Source organism: Eschscholzia californica, unplaced genomic scaffold (genome assembly GCF_041429995.1).
Source record: "Eschscholzia californica isolate CP2 unplaced genomic scaffold, dmEscCali1.0.p SCAF_3, whole genome shotgun sequence".
NCBI classification, from domain to species: Eukaryota; Viridiplantae; Streptophyta; class Magnoliopsida; order Ranunculales; family Papaveraceae; genus Eschscholzia; species Eschscholzia californica.
In genome coordinates this window covers 43959796-43980118 of record NW_028238420.1, presented here as the reverse complement: position 1 = coordinate 43980118, position 20323 = coordinate 43959796, and the positions used below count along the sequence as shown (strand labels likewise).

Below are 20323 nucleotides of genomic sequence, written 5' to 3'. Positions count from 1 at the left end.
TCCCAATTTCTAGGCAGTGGTATGAGACCTCCAAGGCATTGATTTAGGACACTTCAAATATCCCACAACTGACTGAAGTAGAGTATATGTGAAAAAAATATTTTAAAATTCAATTTTGGTCTAATGATCAAGCATACTACAATAATTTTACATAGCACTAATTCCTCTAAGAAATCATCATTTGAACCTAGCTCAGCCTTGGGGTCCCCTAAAATATTAGGGCTCGTAGATCAGTCCCGACAACTCGGTTCGAGTGATCGAGCCTGGCTCGAGCCTAGGGGTCCACTGTCATATCTACTACAAGTCTACAACAATAGATATGTTTATAATCAAACAAAAACCAAATGCATAAATATAAATTTGAAAAGAGTATCGAACTTCAGGTATCCAAATACTTAAATTAGTCTGCAAAAAGCTTGTTTATGTCGATCTAAAAGAAAAAGAAAAGCATAAAATAAAAGGTTTGTCTGCGGGTCTGCTGTATTCTACTGTAATATCTATCAAGGTTAGAACCCGTCCAAAGCAAAAAAAAAGAAAATCTGTCGCCGGAGAGGGCACAGAACAGGGAACCCGTTCACGCGCCACCGCCACCTCCACCTCCACCACCAGCACTGCTTCCACCACCAACGCCATTTCCACTTCAAGAGAATCACTTCCAAAGCTTCACGAACTTATCGTGACTAGCAGAAGCCACCACATTCGTCACATTTGACACAGCCAGAGAAGAAATCAATCCTTCATGCGCAGCGAGAGTCATTGTCTTGTTCTCCCTTGTGTTCCATAGTTCCAGAGACTGTTTATAAACAAAAACAATTATACCCTTCATTAGCTCTCTGTTTTAATTCTACATTCCCATTTGCAAGGTAATTAATAAGGGGTTGGTTTTGGAAATTCAATCTTATTAGAAGAATAGGTCTCATAGCCGGTGAGACAATTAGGCTCAAAATAGAACTTCGAAAAAAAAGTTGTGTTAACCCAGCAGGGGCCAGGATTAGATTGGGAAGAAGGTAGGTCTTACCTGGTAACAGCCGATGACTAACAAAGAAGGAAATGTAGGATGGAAAACGCAGGACTGAAATTTGTTGCCATTGCTCAACTCACGCACACATTCGCCTTCGTTCCCAGAGCCGAATGTCCAGAGCCTAACAGAGTCCTCACTCACAGATGCCATGTAGTTTCCGGACGGATCCCAACACACGGAATGGACCAGTTTAGAATGTCCCTATAGATTAAGTAGAAAATTAACGGGTCATAACTACAATACAAAACAGTGAAAGGATAGCCACTAAAGCGAGATTAGGGTTTAATAACCAAAAATATGAAGTCTAAATAGAAGGTACATATTGATTTTCTTTCATGTATGTAGAATTCATGGATGTCTTCAACCTCGAAAAAGTGAAAGCAATACTAGGATGACGAAAAAGGTAAAGTAGAGGGGTTAGTTTAGCGTCAGTGAAACACTAACCTGTAATGAATGCCGACAAACTTGGGTCTCCACGTCAAGGATAGAAATGATATTCTCAGTGGCAGTCGCAAGATACCTTCCTTGGTGGGGTTGAAACCTCATCTGGGTCGATCCTCCCTGATAATTAAAAGAACATGAGAAACTAGTATTCCCATACCCGCATGAACACATTTTCTTGTTATATGATTGAGAGAAATGCTTATTTCCTCCAAACTCATCCTAGATTTTGACTTTAACTTAAAAACTAATATATCATCTTTTGACCATGTACTTTTATCAACTGTTTTTATTCAAAGCATAATATTTCTGATTTAGCAACACAAACACAAAGGTTCTAGTGTTCTACCTTGAAAACTCGAGCATAGGTACCATTAGTGATACTCCAATATCTTATCTCGCTCTCCGAATCACACGAGCATATGAGATCGTCATTCTTAGGATGAAAATCCAGTGACATGACTTGACCAGAATGTCCCGTAAAAGTACGGATTGAATATCCGTGCTGCACAAAAGTCACAATATAGTCAAGAGAGATTTTAGAAAAATACGCACTTGTGTCTATGAAATCAGAAAAACAGCACCAAGAGGTAGAATGTGGAGCTGATGCATGCATAGGCAATTAAAATAAGCACATGAAGTGCTAAATATATATGTATATTGAAATATAAGCTACCGAATGGACAACTCGTGTATACATATATATGGTCAAGATCAAAACGAATGGACTACTCACATGGATTATGTTCTCAATATTGAAAAATAAGCTACAGCAGAATTTTCTCATAAAGAATAACTCAAATAAAATATCAGATTCAAGAAGATAAGAGCATTTTTTACTAACATTGTTAGAATCCCAGACTCTGACAGTTTTGTCAAAAGATGAGGTTGCGAGGCGGGACGAAGTTGGACTGAACCGAACATCAGTAATAAGCGAAGTATGTTCCTCAAGTATAGCTTTTTGCCTAAAAGAATCTGTGTGCCAAAGTACAGCCTGCATTCACCAGACATGTCTTGAGATGTCACAAGTTTTTATTTTGAAGCTACGATTACAGCGAAAAAAAATTCAAACAATAATTGTAGAAGTCCGAAAAAAAAAAAAGTCCTTATATTTTGCCTAAGAATACAACAATATTTATCATAGACTTCACCTTTTTATCATGCCCAGCAGTAGCAAGTAGTTTCCCATCTGATGAGAAATGACAAGAGATGACTTTACTGGTACTTGCTCGAAAAAAGCCCATCTCGGAAAATGTGAACCCTAGTATGAAATAGAATTCCAAACCTTGAGTTCAAATGATACTGAATGAAGAAAATGAAGGGTAACTAGTAAATCAAAATTCATTGATGATATCTCTCGAGGTCCGTACCACGCCCAACTGTGTCATGAGGATCATTATCCTCACGAATGAACGACTCAACGTTATCATCAGGAGACCCGTCCTCCACAAAATTAGCCTGTAAATTAGTAATAAGAAATTGGAGCTTACACAAACATCTTTTTTTATCAAGTACAACAGATGAAAGAAATAACTTTGTGCTCACCAGCTGATTTGATGCTGATGGAAGAGTGCCAGATCCATCAGGTCCAAACATAGTCATGGGCTTTGACGAACTACCAGTGGGTGGCAACGTAGGCATGGAGATCGCATCTCCCGGTGTATGAGTTGAGGGTGTAGAAGGTGCTGAACCGGGAGAAGGTCCAGCTGTATTTGCAGTTCCTGTGCTATTAGCTGGGCCAGATGACATGGTCTGCTTCCTCTTTCGTCCAGTCTGAATTTTTGAAATCTCTTAAAAACGCATAAAATTTTATAATTGAGAACTAAATACCAATAGAACAAGGGTGTCAGCAAGTTTCGACAACAGTTGATTAATAATGTACTCGTACAGGATGTTTTTCCAACTTCGTTCTTTTTCTTCCATTCTTTATGCCCTTAAGTTTGCTCCTCTCTCATTTTTTAAACAAATCTTTCTTTTTTACTTGACCATAAATGAGCAGAAAATAATATACCCAGATTGTAAAAAGGTTGCCAATGAGGCAGTGATCACAGAACAATTTATAGACAAAGAGGAGACAGACCTGATCATTTCCTCGGAAGGAATTTGACATGCTACCATCGGCTGTCACACTTCCAGCACCGCCCACTTTGTCTTGTTGGTGAAGGTGATGACTTGAACTCTGAGATTGTTGACTTGAAAGTGCATGCTGTTGAAGCTGCTGCAGCTGCTGGTTGCTATTTTGTTGTGATTGTGCATGAGCTAGCCTCTTCACAAATAAACAAACAGTGTGAGGTGGTATACTGGTATGATATTTTTATTTATTACAAAACCGGTAGAAAGAGGAAAATAGATAGAGAACCTTCATTACAGATGACTCTTGATCTCGAGGCAAAACTGAACCTGGAGCTTGCATTGGCGATCCAACATTTTGAACTACATCACCAACTGAACTGGATTGACCGTCCTTAGATAGACCCATATTCCTATTACTCGCCATCATTCTAAGTCTCCTGCTGTCAGTGTCATTGCCAGGCGGTGAATTTAAACTTTGTGCTTGGATCAGGAGTTGTTGTTGCTGTGGAGTCAACATTTGGACTTGCTGAAAAGATGGAGGCGACTGTACAAAAGACTTTTGAGTCTGGAGAATCCCCGGTCGGAGCTGATCAATCCCCTGTTACAAACAATTGTGTGTACATAAGAGACAATCTATGGCCAAACTGATAAAAATAATAATAATTATACTAGCAGTTGGCCAGGCATGCATATTTGTATACCAAATCTAATTTTACTTGCTTGACGGGTGAATAAAATTTTACGATGAATAGAAATCGTCTCTAGATCTATTTCGGAGCACAAATTGACTGATCTTTCTCTTCTATTTTGTTGGTTTCTTGTGAACTTCAGGTAAGAGCAAAATGATACATTTTTAACTACTTTTACCCCAAACAAGAAATTGGGCCTAAGGCCCAATTTTAAGTTAAAAAGACTATTTTGTTTGGTTAAAAACCCAACACTTTTTGCAACCCTTTCGCAATTTTTTGCAAGCAGTTGCAATCCTTTTGCAAGCAGTCGCAAGCCTCTTGCAATCCAGTTGCAAACACCTTGCAATCAGTTGCAAATCAAGAAAATATCTAGGGAGCTGAAAATTGAGTGATCTTTTTTCACCAAAATAAAAATTTATAGGGAGTTTTGACCAAATTTCTCTTTCTTAAATTTTGGCCAAAAAAACTTGTTCATTGAAGTAAAATCTTTTTCGACCGAATACGAGATGAGAATATGTCAGTCATTCAGTAGACATATGTCCATACTAAGTTCCACGATTACATGACAAAAAGGTAATCAATGACTTACAGTTACAGGCCATCCTCTCAAAGTCAAATTGTTACCACCTTGATTTGACCCTGAAACGAGATTTAAAAGATAATCAATCAACAACAAAATGTTCCAAATGAATTCATCTACTATAGGATTCTAAATAAATAACTGAATTATTGACCTATAGACTTATGAGAATTGAACTTGGTTACTAGAAGAAATAACCAATTGCAATTGTTAAACTTGCTTCCGAGAAACTCCTCTCAAAAATGTACAAATGATTGTGCATACTACTTTATGAAATATTGCTAGATGTTACCATTGTATGGTTTTAACAAAACCTTACCAGGAATTCCAATTAATGAACCATCAAGACCAGCAGCTCTAGGATTTAGTACTTGATTCATGTCATTCTTCATATCCTGTTTCAACAGCTCAATACTCAGAACCGACAAAAATTAACAGCTTCGACTGTAATAACTAAGGTGCTAAAAGTTTAGTTTAGGCATAAATCTAGGCCCACCAAGAAAGGAAAACATTTCAGTTACTGTGTAAACAAAGACAAACCACTGAAGTGATGAAAATGTCGAGTCAGTAACAAATTATTATAAAAACTTGGTTAGAAAGTTATTAACTATAAAAGAATCATGAAAAACCTGTACCCACGTTCTATTAGTAATATGATTGGTTGAAATGGAAAGTAATGATATTTTGATGGACGCTAGTATAATAATGTAATGGGTGGCCGTAGGAAAAAATAGTTACCACGTCAAAATGCTAGTTATTTGTTTCTTCTTCACGTTAAAACTTCAGATGGGACATTAGTAGCTGGGCCAAAATGACAAGTTCTTAACTAGACATCCTTCAAACTAGGTATTAGCAATAATATTTCTAAGGGAGTTCTGACCATGTAGACCATCCTCGTCAACAAATAGCATATCCCTTAGATTTGACTCATTTACAAGTTATTCGAAATCGAAAACCCAGTATGCAATTGATCACATATTTTATTACAACTCATTATTAGTTCAGAAGATCGAGATATGTAATCAGATAGCTTCATTTTCCTACACCTCTTGAATTCATATATCAACCAAAATACAGTTGATTTTGGCATTAACAGTGCTCTCGGCCAAAACAAGCGCAAAAAAAAACAATGTTTCTTTATTCTTTGAATAAATTTTTTTTATTGGAACGAAATGAGAAAAACTATAGGTCCTATGCAGTCTTTTATGTAGGTAGTTGCCAAAACAGATGGACTTTAGCCATTTGGTCGAAATACGTCAACTTTTTAGCAACTTATTAAGAACAAGTAAACATATTTCTATTAGCTATACCTGAGTAGATCCTGGAAGCTGCTGGTTTTGGGTTTGAACTTGCTGAGCAGATCCTGACATGCCACCAGCTGTCCCATGCAGTACTTGCCTGAAAAGAGTTGGCTCAATCTCCATTAAATAAAAGTCGTAGCCCGGGGTATGAGAAGACACACTAGTAGTTGGCAGAAATAACTGTAAAATTGAAATGTTAAACAATAGTAAGATACCCAGAAGACTGGCCAACTGCTCCTGACTTCAACACTGAGGTGTGATTGTTATCCATAAACTGTCCCACATTGTCGCTAAACCTTTGCTGTAAGAGAATTTCATAGTGATGGTTAAACAATGTGTAATGAGATAGATAGAAATTACTAAAATGCATTTGAAACAAGTCTACATATTAAGTACATTGCTAGCGGAATCATCCATAGAATCTCTTTGATGCGGCAGCTTTAACCTATCCGCGTACATCTTTGTAGCCAAGGCATTTGCAGTTCCAAGAGTTTGTCTCATGGATGGGTCAGACCCGATAAGCCCATTAGCAGGTCCATTAATGTGGCCTTCTCGTTGCTGCTGTTGCAGTTGCTGCTGCTGCTGTTGTACTTGCCTCTGCAAAAATTGTTGAATTTGCATTTGTTGCTGTTGGTTTTTGGGTTGTTGGTTTTGAGCCTGTGGTTGCAGCTGTTGCATCTGCTGCTCTCTTACTCTGAGTACTTGAGTCTGTCGTGTCAAAGATGAATTTTATAAGTACATAGTGACATAAAGCTGTGATTCAATGAGCTCGAGCTCACATAATATAGTTTGAGCTCTATCTACATACAGTAGATCTTTCAAAGACATGGTAGAATATTTTCAGCTCCACCGTATCGTGTTAATATGTAAGGGTATCAGCCTATCGACTGAGCTCATCTGAGCACGAGCTCATTAAATCATGTTAACATGTAAGGCTACTCTCTTTAACAAAAGAAACAATATCTATGCATGCGATTTAAATGTACAAGGAAAGAATACATATTGATATGCTCTTACATTGAGAGTTACGTTACTAGGGTCAAATGCTTCGATCCTTTGGGTAAAAGGAAAAAACCCAGACCATTTCTACGAGTAATATTGATTTTTAAGTTCTGCCAATCAATTTACGTCATTTTCCCTATGAGATAAGGTCCGAAACAGAAACCGTATAATTTGCAAGATTCTGGACTGCAGATCATCTCATGCAAATCATTATGATTGATTTCTACACGTGTAAACATCAATGAGACCTGGTCGGCTAACATCCATTTTGTGAAGTTTTTTGTTGATTGAAAAAGAATGCAGTGTTGAAAGAAGACTCATGATCCACAATGCATCATAGAGAGAAATTTGTGAAGGATCGGCATGGGAACATGTTGATGATGAGAGAAATTAAGCATGGGACTGGAACACGAAAAGATGGCATCCCCTCTGATAAATGTAATCAAGATCAATTATTTGAAGATCAAACTTAGATATAATACGTCCTTATTAGGACACTAGAAGTAAAGAGCTTCAGAGTAAACCATTTTAACGAAAAGTACAGATATTTACTTAATTGAACCTTCCACTTCCCACAAAAATCGAAATTGTCCGCAAATAACTACGGTTAATTTTACAGAAGGTGCACAAGATAGTTATGTACTTTACTACAAGAACAAGAAGACTAAGACAACGTCACTTCATTGCAATATTCGTAAATCTTCAAACCCTGAGTAAATCTCATCAAAATAGGGTTTTTTTAGCACCTCTTCCCTTCACCTTACTCTCTTCTACCACTCTCCTTATATGCATTTAAGTAATTGTGTATCGATGAAAATGACTTATATGCACCTCATACGACTTTAATTTCTTTGTACTATTTCCTCCATCACTTTCTCTCGCCTTTTTGGAAAAATACAGTATACAAACATGAAGCTAGCAGACAATTATGCGACAAAACCAAAATCATAGGGCAAAAAATCACGAAAAAGCTAAACCACAAGTGAAAAAACCTAGAAGCTAATACAAAATTGTAGGCTATTCGAACCTCAATGTAAGATGCAGCAACTTCAGAATGTTTCTCATTCGTTCTGGCAATGAAAATATCCCAAAATACCGACCACCATTCGAAGAGAAATCCACCAGGAGCATCAATAGCTAAAAACAAGTTACCCGAAAATGAATTAGAATATGAAGACAATCAAAGAACTGTGACAACTCTTTTAAACATGGATTATTTCCGAAAGAGACTCTTCATTGATCTTACCAACTGGGTCAGAAGAGACGTTTCCTTCAACTTGGAAGGCCTTAGCTGAAGCCTGTAAATTCCTTTTCACCAGGTAATCATAAATATAAACATCCAACCTGTTTTCAATCCAAATAGTAATCAAAACAAGAACAAACATTAGAAAAAGATGGGGAAGAAGATTACAAACCCTAGTTAGGCACAATCCCTAAACAAAGAAATAGTTAATGAACTAACATCATCAACATATCATATCTGTCAACTCAAAACTAAGCCTAAATCTAAACTCCACAACCAAAAAATAGAACCCCTCAAAGGATTTAGAACAAAAACAACATTGAGCAAACAATTAAGAGAACATGAACCTTAGATGAAAAAACTAAATACCCAGATGATAAAACAGGAAAATGAACAAAACCCAGAACACAACATTCCCAAATCCAAAACCCCACTTCAAGAAATTAAATGCAAAACAAGCAAAGGTAAATCCAGTACCCCATTTAATGAAACAGCAAAACATGTAATGAAAAATGAACATTAGAATGAAAGAAAAGAAGAAAGTATATTACATTTTATCAGCTTCCCAGTTGGTTGGATTAGACATGGTTTCTGAATCAAGAGTAACTTCAATATCAAATGTCAGATTCTCAAACTTCTCTTCTTTGTTCAGTCAGACTCTAAGAACATCACCTCTGCTTTTTTCTTCTTCACAAGATGGATCTTCTCTCCTTCTATAAACATCATATCATTAAACCACCAAAAAACACACACAAACATAAGATTTCTTCCTTAAACAAAATAAAACATTTTCATCCTTAAAACCCCAAAAACAAAGCAAATAGATACATAAAAAAGGTGAAACAACAAAATGAAAAAAAACCCATGTTCTTATTATAATCTAAGAGAGATAGTTTGGAGTTAAGAGAACCAAAACCTCTATTTTTGGTGAAAGAAGAAGACACACATATAAAATAAAATACTAATATATTTTAAGACAGTATTTTAGAGATAGAACTAGATTTACCTGAAAAACACCCTTAGCCTTCTTTCACCTTGTGAGAGGTTTACCTTAATATTTTATAAATTTCTTTTTGTTCAGTCTAACATTTTTATAGTTCTAGAGCACTGATATTTGTAGTAAAATGACTAAAATTACCCCTCATTACTACTAAATATTTTGTAAGAAATCACAAAGATAAGTTTGTTCAAAGTCAACTTGGTAAAGTTTAAATACAAAAGATTCTATTTTTAAAATAAAAATATTACATTTGTCAAGTAAAATGCCACATTTACATAGAGACAATTTTTATTTAAGAAGAGTAAATGTGAAATAGCTAGTAAAACAGGTAGTCCTTTGACTTCTAGTACAGTAAAAATGGAAAATCATTAATATTTATGTTATTTTTTGTCCCTCCTTAGTATTTTCTGTAATCTATATCATTAAATTATAATGATCTAGTTGATCTCCATGGGATCCATTTAGATTTCCTAAAAAGTTCTTATCTAATTCTTCATGTAAAGGAACAATACAAGACTTGTAAAAGTGTAAGAAATCTTTAAATGAGAAAATAAAATTCCATTAAATTAGAGATTCACATAAATAGGAATGGTAGAATCCAAAGGATATGTATTTTGGGTAATGAGAATGATAGACAGAAGAATTTTACAACTTTTTGTGGTGGGACTTCCATGGGGAAAAGACATATTTTTTTATAAAGGGTATTATAATTATATATTTATATTTTGAGTCTTTCATGTATTATGAGTTGTAACGTTCAAACTACATGTTAAGTCATAAATTATTACTAGTTTTAACAAGTTAAAATTCAACCCTAATCTTTAATTGGATATTTTTTAAATTTCGTTTAAGAATAGAAAAAATAATATGTCTAAGATTACCTAAAATATGACAGAAGAGACGCTGATAAATTTTCTTGTTGCAAATTAAGAGTGTTCATTTAGGGTTGGTATTGAATGACATTCTGTCCCACCTTGAAGTAATTGGGTTTGACTGAGTTAAAAATTGTATTTTTCATATAAAGACATAAAATTGTCCCGATTGAAGACAATGTAGAAGTAGTTGTAATACCGTTATGACATAACACAATAAATGAAGTCATTTAATGAGAAAATGTCTATATTGGGTCACTGTTGAGAGAACGAGGTAATGTCTAGGTTAGTTGCAAGCGTTGATTGAATATTATGGCTATCAGTTTTAAGTTAGTCTATGTTCAAGTTTTACTACTAATTTATTAGCATAATATAAGTGAGTGTCTTAATAAACATAATAAAAAGGATTATTAGTTTCAAAAATAAAAACTTTTTTGTGTTTTGGGAATATGGGGCCAACTTGTCTTGGATTAAGATGAAGTACTTTCCAATTCACATCAATACATGCTTCTTATCCAAGGTTTCAATCATTTTGGTACATGTTAATCATGTTTAAACTGATTCGGTTCTACTATTTAATAATGTGGTGACATTCTTTACTTTCTTTTTGATAAATAAATGAATTCTTAATATGAACCAATTTTTGCCCTTCACAAGTTCTAATGATATCTTTCGCCTATTTTTTTCCTACTATATTATCACTATAATAGTCAAATGGTTTTCGCTTAGTTTCAAGTGCTTTGATAAGCAGAAAGTCTTAAGATTAAGGAAGGTTACTCGAGAGAAAGAACGAAAATTTTACAATTGAGTGGTCGAAGTACCAAGAATCTGTTAAGTCCAATAACATTTTTATCGTACACATAATTTAAGGGAAGAACTCATTTTCTACATTGAAGTACATTTGCTTTACTCGTTATTTCTTTAGGATATTTGGACTAGCACATCTAAACATCTAATGATCACTCTGACCTAAATTGAAGAAGATATTCATTTGAAATTAAACTTCAAACGACACTAGACGTTTTAGTCATTTACTAAAACTAGTATGCTGCCATATTTAGTATGTGGTGTCATAAGAGTTTACCTCTCCACCAACCACCTATATTCGTGTGTTGTAAAATACTTTTGTAAGAAATTTCAATGTCAGTCAATTTGGGTGAAGACTTTATAACAGGAAACCCAATGTAGAGTGCAGGTTCTTCTTTTAGGAGCTTGAGAAATTATAGGAACTTCCGAATTTTCTAATTTTAATTTGGACTCTTAATCGTGTGCGATGTATGTGGCGGAATTTTACCATTTTCCAATTATAAATTATTAGTTATAATTTTAAATTCGATATAATTCTCGAATCTCGACAGAGAGAATAAAAAAAAAACAACTTACAAAATTTAGACCGAAACTCAAAAAAAGAAATTAAGAAAAAAATTAAAAATTAAAATCTAAAAGGATCGATCCTTTCTTTTAGAAGATGCACCAAAATTATAAAAATCCCACCAACTATGATATTGGACGCCGAACCCCTCCGGCTTGACTCCTAGCCTCCCAGGAGGCCAGCTCTTGATTCTCCAAGTGGAACCCCATGTAAGGGGTTGGGTTCCCATAATTTTGAACTGAGTACCCAAATTTTCTAATTTTAGGAGTTTGACCTTCTATATTGGGTTTGCTTTAAGGCATGAATAAATTTTTTCTCAACAAAAAAAAAAAAAAAAAAATTTGTTAAAAAGACTGTCACCATAAATGCTATTCCAAGGTTTATCAATCTTAATTAAAAGATTGAAGTGTATATTGGGAGTAAGCATGGTGTTCGTGAAATTTATATAGATTTTCAATTAAAATTCTTACACGAAGTAAATGTGATTTTACCTTTCCATGTTTTTTTTGGAAGGAAAACCTTTCGTTCATAGATCAGAAGATTATGTATACACTTTTCAAACCCAAGTGTACTAAATATAGTAATTCACTAGTCGATCAATAACAATGGACACGGAGGGCGCAAAACCCGAAAGAAAAAATACGAAATGAAAAACATCTATAGTCTAATGGATATGACAGAGGTCTTCTAAATCTTTGGTATAGGACGCAATTTATTTCCATCTATTTTTTTAGATTTCTATTCCAAGGTCAAGAAAAATATTTTGAATGATTTGAATCAAAGAGATTTATCAATGATTTCCCTTGTATTAAGAGTGATCAATTTCTTTATCTTTGTTTCTGAAGTATAAAATGTTCCATATGCTCCTGAATGGCTTCCTTTAAAAAGACTTTTGCTTCTTTGGTGAATGTCTTAGTAGAAGATATGATTTCTCGCAATTGAGGTTCATTCGTTTTAAGTACGTCCACGAATGATTATCCCTGAAATAGACACAGTTTCGTGATTGCATAATAAATACTCCCTAAATACAAAAACGATTGAGGGAATTCGTGTGTGTGATTAATAAGACTTTGCAACAAAAAAAAAGACTAATAAGACAAAGAGAATTTTAATCTTCGAGTGTTGTTATACGCACCATGCCAATCTATTATAAGTGGGTGGCCATCTTATTGACTTGGGTCAATGATCATTGATCCAAACGCTCTATAAGAACATCTCCAATGCAACCCTCAACAAAAACTCAATTAATCTAATGTGTCAAGTATGAATTGAGATTGTCTTTCATAGTTGGCATTATTGAGATCCTCAATTCAAAAAAATTCTCCAATGCAACACTCAAAGAAACTCAACATTTAGGGGGGTAGTGGATCAGGACATTGAGAGACATGAAAATGTCCGCCAATGTCCGTGTATTGGTTGGGGATATTTGAAATGTCTCAAAATGTTCGTGTTATTGGTTGGGGACAATTCAAATGCCTCCAAATGTTTGTGTTATTCGTTTGGTACATTTCAAATGTCCTGAAATGTTTGTGTTATTCGTTTGAGACACGAAATTATTGACGTTTCAAGAAAAATTGGTTCTAGGGACATTTGGAGACATTTTAGTGTAAATTTGGAGAGCTTTTGGAGAGAAAATGTTTCTCAAAATATGGAAGACACCTAAAGACACTTGGGGACATTTCAGTAAGGAAGATAACAAAAATAATTATTATTATCAAATAAGATTAATAATATAGATTAAAAATTAATCAAAATATTAATTATTATAATATTCTATTATAGTAATAATGATATATTATCATATTACCATATTATACTTCATTATTATATTATTATAATATTATCTTCTTATTATATTACTATTATATTACTATTATATTATATTTTATTTCATATGGTTAGACAATAATGATAATATTAAAATAATAAATGTCTACCAATTGTCCTTCAATTGATGAGATAATAGAAATAATAGTAATTTGATAATAGTAATAATAATAATATCCACTAGACATTTTGTTTATGGATTCAATATGTTGAAATGTCCCCAACACATTTTGTCCATGAACCAAATGTTTTGAAACGTCCATAATACATTTTGTCTATGAACAAATGTCTTGAAATGTCTTAAAATATCTTCGGAATATTTTGAATATGAGTGTCTCCCAATGTTCTTATCCCCTCCCCTTACTTTCAATTTAGTTTTGTTTCTTATTTTAATATATAAAATGGTGATGTGGACCAATTGAGATACAACAATAAATGTTGAGTTTTATAAAAAAAAACAATAAATGTTGAAATACTCAAAAGAAAACTCAAATTGTTGAGTTTTCTTTTGAGTATCTCAACATTTATTGTTGCCACATCATATTGAGATTCTAGTTGAGTATTTGATGGGCCTAGAAAGGTTACCCTAAATAGGTCTACACCCGCAAGTGCACGGGTGTCAAGTTGTAAAATTCCGGTAAGACCGGTTCGTTCCTCAGAGACTAAGTCGAATTTCAATTCTAATCTTAAAACTATTAGGTTTTCAAGAAATGATTTGATGGGTAATATATTTTTTGTAAATAATAAAAAGATAAATAGCAATTTTAAAATTAAATAATACTAAAGTGATATCCAGATAAAGGGAACCTAGGGTTTTCGAATCCGTTTTCCTAAAAATTCTAAGGATAATTTAATTTGGTCTAATTCGATAGTTCTTTGTATAACTCAGGTTTTCAGTCCATGGACGGTCTAAAAACCCGAAAGATATTATCGTTAAAATAATAAAAACTGTAATAAATTTATCATTAGAATAATTATTGAAACTTCATCTAAAACCCTAGATAGGAAAATTAGTTACTCATGGATAATATATAAAATAAATTGGAAAATTAAATAAAGAGAGGAAGAAGAAAACTTAACTTTTTCGCTTTTTCCAAACCAAACAGACCCTAAGGGAATAGTTTTCCTTTTATTTTTCCAGGTTTCAGCCAAACAGAGCTTAAGGGAAAGGATTTCTTCTGTTTTTCTGAATTCTGCCAAACGCACCCTCCGGGAAAACGATTTTCTCGTCTTCCCGGAAATATTTTCCCTGCGGGAAATTTATTTTCTCACCTTCTTCAACCTCCTGTTTCTTTCTTCAACCTCCTGTTTTCTCTTTCTTTTCTTAATCTAATCTCCCTCTCTATGTTATTTCTTATTCTCTCACTAAACAGGAAAGAACAAGAAAGAGAAAATCGAATTAAATTTCTAAAACCGAGTCTCTCTCTCTCTACAATATCTCTCTGTCTCTCTCTTGTTCTTTCTCTCTTCCTCTTTAATCTCTCTCTCTCTGTCACTAAGAAGCAGAAGGAAACAAAAGGAAAATCAAACAAAATTCGAGTAGAAACTGAACTGAGATAAAATGATAAAGAATGGATAAATTCAGCTCCCTCTCTGTTTTCTCTCTCTCTCTCTCTATGTAATCTTTCTCTCACTAAAAGGTTACAATCAAAAGAGGAAGGAAAAAGATAGAAGATGATGATGATGGTAATGATGATCGGCTCGGTTATCTCTCTCTAACCTCTGTTTTTTTGCTTCAGCTGTGTGTAACTCCTTTCTTTTCTGTTTTCTGGCTGTGAGCCGATGATGCTCTATAACTCTTCTCTTTCTGTTATAAAGCTGTCGAGATGATGAACTTCCAAAAACCGACATATCTCTCTATCTCTAGAAACATTCCATTTCACTCCATTTCCTTTTCTCTATTTCTTCTTTCTAAAATCAGCAGCTCAACTCTCTCTCTCTAAAATTCTCGAATCCTCCCAATCACCACTCTCTCGGCTTTCCTCTCTCTGTCTTCTTTTCTTTCCTAATCTCCATCTTATTCACTTTCCATCTCTTCTCTCTTTCCTTCTCGGCTTCTTCTTTCCATTTTCACGTTCTCTTTTCTCTCATTTTATTCTCTCTCTCTCTCTCTAACTGTGTTAAAGAGTTTCCATTTAAAAGAGATAAGAGACGAAGGAGAGGAAAGAAAATCCTCAAATCTGGGAGCAAATCAGTTATAGCCGTGTGTTAGCTGTCAACGGAGTAGATTCCATGCATCTCGGAGCAGAAATAGAATTTGTAACCCACCTCGGAATCCAACAGATTCAGTAAACAACTCCAGCAGCCGTCGGATCACTTCATGTGCGGTGTGGAGCACTCGGGACCATACTAGTATCTTGCATCCAATAAATGGAATCAGGCCTCAAAGGTACACCGGAATTCCCTGCTATAGCCCGACCATTGTACCGAAACTTTGTACAAACGTCCCCATCTGCAGCCACGTGTCATCTAGAACATGGTCAATCGCCTTTGACTCCAATCTTTGACTTCGGCTAACTTTCTCGTTCGGACTCTGATTCGACTTCTGTTTTCGTCTACGGATTCGTCATGGACTCTCCTTTCACATGAGCACTAACATTGACCAGAATACCCTTGTCATTAAAATGACCAAAATGCCCCTCAAGTATGTCTTTACCATGATGTTTTCGCATCGAACTCCACAAATGAGACCTGAAACCGAGAATCAGACAAATCATCAGAGTAACCGCTCGAACTGGACTAACTAACCCGAGTTAAGAGATTCTAATGAGACATTTTCATGTCTCATCAGTATTGCATTGGAGACTGTTTTTTGTTAAAAACTCAAATAATTCAATGTGTCAATTTGAGTTTTTCAAGTTGAGTGTTGCATTGGAGATTGTTTAAGTTACCGGTCAACTAATCTGGGTGAAGTTCGCCTCTATTTCCACTATCTAAAACGCAAAATCAACGGATGAAAACTTTGAATCGAATTAAAAAGCTGAGACTTCTTAATACCCAATCACATCTCCCGAGTTCTCTTCCATCTCCGTCTTCTAATTTCTTTTCAAAATAATCCAACCATAACTTATACTATAAACCCCATTTAAATCCCACTCTCCAAATTCTATCACCACCCATCTCTCTCAACAATGATTCCCATCTTCCCCAGGGGCGGACCCACGTAGGGACCCGTGGGGGCACGTGCCCCCACGGTCCAATGGTTTAGGGTTGAGGGCTGATTCCTAATAGAGTTTATAAATAGAAAACACTCCAGTTTTCTGTCATTAGAGTGTAGTCAGCTCGTTGGTTGTACCCTAAGCTATCTGCCTGGTTCACCCAGGTTCGAATCCCTCAAGCCTCCCCTTTTTATTTTAATTTTCCAATTGATTAAATTCTGATATGCCCCCTAGTTTGTAATTAGTTGTACTTTTAGCCCTATATTTCTTTATTTTGACCCCCTATTTACAGATCAGTTCACTTTATAGTCTTTTTTCATTGTAAATTCAATGACTCCCATTAACATTGTTAGAGAGATAGATATTTTTCTCTATATCATTCTTACACTTTCTAAATATTTAATTTTCTTATACATATATATATATATATATATACATATATGTGTTATTTTCTGACTATTTTTTCAAAATGAGTTTCTCCACCCTCTTTCCTAAACTTCTTCATATACAATTCGAATGTGTATAAGTTTACTTGCTTATATTGATTTCAGTCAAAATAACTCACAAGACAATAGTGGTTGAATTGAAGTCGAATGTAACGATAATGTACAGAAATTACTCGCTTTCACATCACATTAAAAATTTGGACGATTTTTGTTCTAACTAAAAGTGCCCCCAGAAAGAAAATATCCTGGGTCCGCCACTGATCTTCCCTATCAATCCCATCACCTAAAAATTTTTGAACATTCAAAATCCCATCTTTATGCATCTTTTTTTGTACTTTAATACAAGAGATTGACTGAACAGTCCAAAATGAGCCATTTAATGAGAGCTCAGTCCGTTGGTGATAGAAAATGAGTGGCATGTCCACGACGTCAGAGTTGGGGACAGAAAATTTCGGAAATGACTTTCGGGTTTTAAAAAATTATGGAAACTGCCATTGAAAATGACCTGGAAAATCTGAAAATTTCTGAAGCACCTCCCATCAAATCTTGTACTTTCCACGAATTCAAGGAATTTCCATTACAAAATTTACCAACTTGTCATTTACAACTTTCTCTCTCTCTCTCTCTATTCTTTCCTGATTTATTTATTTATTTATTTTTATTTTGTCCCACACATATTTCTCTCCCAAATCTCAAAAGATTTCTTTCTCTTTAAATTTTTTTTCTATTTTTTTCTCTCTCCAATTCTTATTTTCTCTCTAATTTTTAACTAATTTCGAATTTTCTCTCCAACTTTTAATCAATTTCAAATTTCTATGTCCAATTCCTATTTTCTCTCCAATTTCTAATCAATTTCGACTTTTTCTTTCCAACTTTTAACCAATTTCGTTATGTACTAGACACTTTTTGAAATGTACATTTTTTAGTGTATTGTATATTTTTTATGTATTGTACATTTTTTATGTACTGTACATTTTTATGTACTGAACAGTTTTTTTTATGTACTGAACAGTTTTTTTTTATGTACTGGACACTTTTTTCAAAAGAAAGTATACGAAATTTTGTTATTTACAGTACATAATAAAATTTTTGGGTTAGAGATCTTCAGTGGCTTCTCCGGCGAAGGGCAAACCCTTCGCCGGATCCTTTATTCGTTCGTGTAACATAAATAATTTTGCTTTTATTTCTGGTCTGGGGCTATAAACCTGAATCGAGGAACTAGCGATCTCTATCTCACTCGAAAATGGGGAATGATGGAAAAACTGAATCCAACTGAAGAAGAAGACATACTTGATCCTTCACTAAATCTAGAAGAATCCCAATCTTAGGTAGGCTTTAAAGAAGGATATATAGATGGTAAGATTTCAGGAACAGACAAGGGAAAAGAAGTGGATCTAAAATTAGGGTTTGAGGTTGGTGAGGAACTAGGGTTTTAATGTGGTTGTATAGATGTTTTGAAGTCTTCAATCACACTTGAATCTATCTATTTCTCTTCTAGGGTTCGAAATACAAAGTACCAACAGATGGAGTGGTGGTGGAACAAAGAAATTTGTTTAACCATGGTGGTGGTGGTGATGTGATGGTGGTGGTGTAATAAATGCTGGTGGTGGGTGGTGGTGGGGAAGAGGGATGTGAGTTTTTTGTGGTGGTGTTTAATGATGGTGGTGGGTGGTGGTGGAGAAGAGGGTTTCGGGTAGTTTCTGTGGTGGTATTTTATTGATGGTGGTGGATGGTGGGGGTGGTGGAGCGATAGGTTTTTAAGGCGAGATTGGGTGGTGCTTTGTGATGGTGGTGTGGTGGTGACGTGATTTCTGTGGTGACGAGATGGCGACGATTCTCAAGTGACGGAGGCGGTTTTCAGGCGACAACGGCGGTTTTCCGGCGACGACGGCGGTTTTCCGACGACGACGGCGGTTCTCCGGCAACAAGGCAGCGGTTCTTTTATCAGTTTTACTGTTTTCTTTTGTCGACCTTTAGGGTCTTTTCATTCACGATCTTTAGGATCTTTTGTCGGCCTTTAGGGTCTTTTGTTTGAATCAATGTCTAGTCAATTTCTGTCTCTTCATGAGGCACTTTATATTTGAAAGTTCTATGAACTTTTCTTATATAACTCTCATGAAGTTGAGGAGAGAAATAACAATTATACCATGTAACTTCGTGGTGTTCACTTATGAATGGAAGTTTGGTTTAAAAAAAAAAAAAATTGGGTTATTTCTTAAATAACCCCCAACTTTGTGACCAGTTTCCTGCCTAGCCCCTACTTTGTCAAAAATACCCAGATGGCTCTCTTTTTGAGTTACCGTTATAACACCATTAACCAGTCATCACCTCCCTTCCTCCATCCCATCACCTCTCTCTGCCACCTCAATGTCTTCACCAGCGAAGGTCGCTGGCCAATTTTAAAAAAAAAAGTATTTTCTCTCTCCTCTCTCTCTATAAAAAAAATATATGTATATTCTCTCTCTCTAAATACTTCAACGAAGGGGTTTTCCTTCGCCGGAGTATTTAGAGAGAGAGGGGAGAGAGAAAATATTTTTTTTGAGGGAGAGAGAAAATAATTTTTTTTAATGTTTGAGGTCGGCGACCTTCGCCGGTGAAGACGATGAAGTGGCAGAGAGAGGTGATGAGATGGAGGAGAGAGAGGTGATGACTGGTTAACGATGTTATAACGGTAACTCAAAGAGGGACCCATCTGGGTAGTTTTGACAAAGTAGGGGGCTAGGCATGAAACTGGTCACAAAGTTGGGGGCTATTTGGAAAATAACCCTAAAATTTTTTCTATACATTCCTTCCAAAATGTAAATTGTTTCACTTAAAAATCACATGACATTTTGTTATGTACTAGACATATTTTATATACTGTGCATTTTGTTATGTACTGGACAATTTTTGTACTAGACATTTTCTTATGTACCGGAAATTTTTTTATGTACTGCCAATTTGGTTATGTACTAGACACTCTTGGAAAAGAAAGTATAAGAAATTTTGTTATGTACAATACATAATAAAATTTCCTATACATTCCTTCCGAAATGCAAACTATTTCAAGCAAATAAAATTTCCAGTACTGTAAATTACGTTTCAAGTAAAAATTTGTTTACAAATTTAGGGAAACTAAATAAGATAAACCAGATTCAAAAAATTTCATCAAAATATTGTGAAATAGATCCATGAATCCAGAAAAATCAAAGATTTCATTCACAAACCTCTTAATAAGAACCTAACCATACGAAATCGATAATAAATTATCAACGATCCTTGATCTTTTGAACCATATGAAGTCAATTTTTGATCTTCT

At 34.9% G+C, this 20323-nt stretch overlaps 1 protein-coding gene across 2 annotated transcripts; it reads right to left on the bottom strand.

The window, feature by feature from the left end:
• Positions 1-322: 322 nt before the first annotated feature.
• Positions 323-9841, bottom strand: LOC147550657 (transcriptional corepressor LEUNIG-like). 2 transcript variants are annotated; one of them, XM_086665244.1, is made up of 19 exons: positions 9357-9841; positions 8902-9063; positions 8354-8451; positions 8135-8244; positions 6502-6813; positions 6321-6406; positions 6115-6202; positions 5124-5199; positions 4814-4863; positions 3822-4133; positions 3543-3728; positions 3008-3235; positions 2833-2920; positions 2614-2723; positions 2307-2456; positions 1812-1967; positions 1466-1582; positions 1019-1222; positions 323-793 (listed from the first exon to the last, which is right to left on the bottom strand). In XM_086665244.1, exons 2-19 carry the CDS (start codon positions 8934-8936, stop codon positions 650-652), a joined length of 2550 nt encoding a protein of 849 aa, XP_086521370.1. In that variant the 5' UTR covers positions 8937-9063; positions 9357-9841; the 3' UTR covers positions 323-649. The 2 variants fall into 2 exon arrangements, with proteins under 2 accessions (XP_086521370.1, XP_086521371.1); XM_086665245.1 differs by having other exon boundaries at positions 9267-9358.
• Between the last annotated feature and the right edge of the window lie 10482 nt (positions 9842-20323).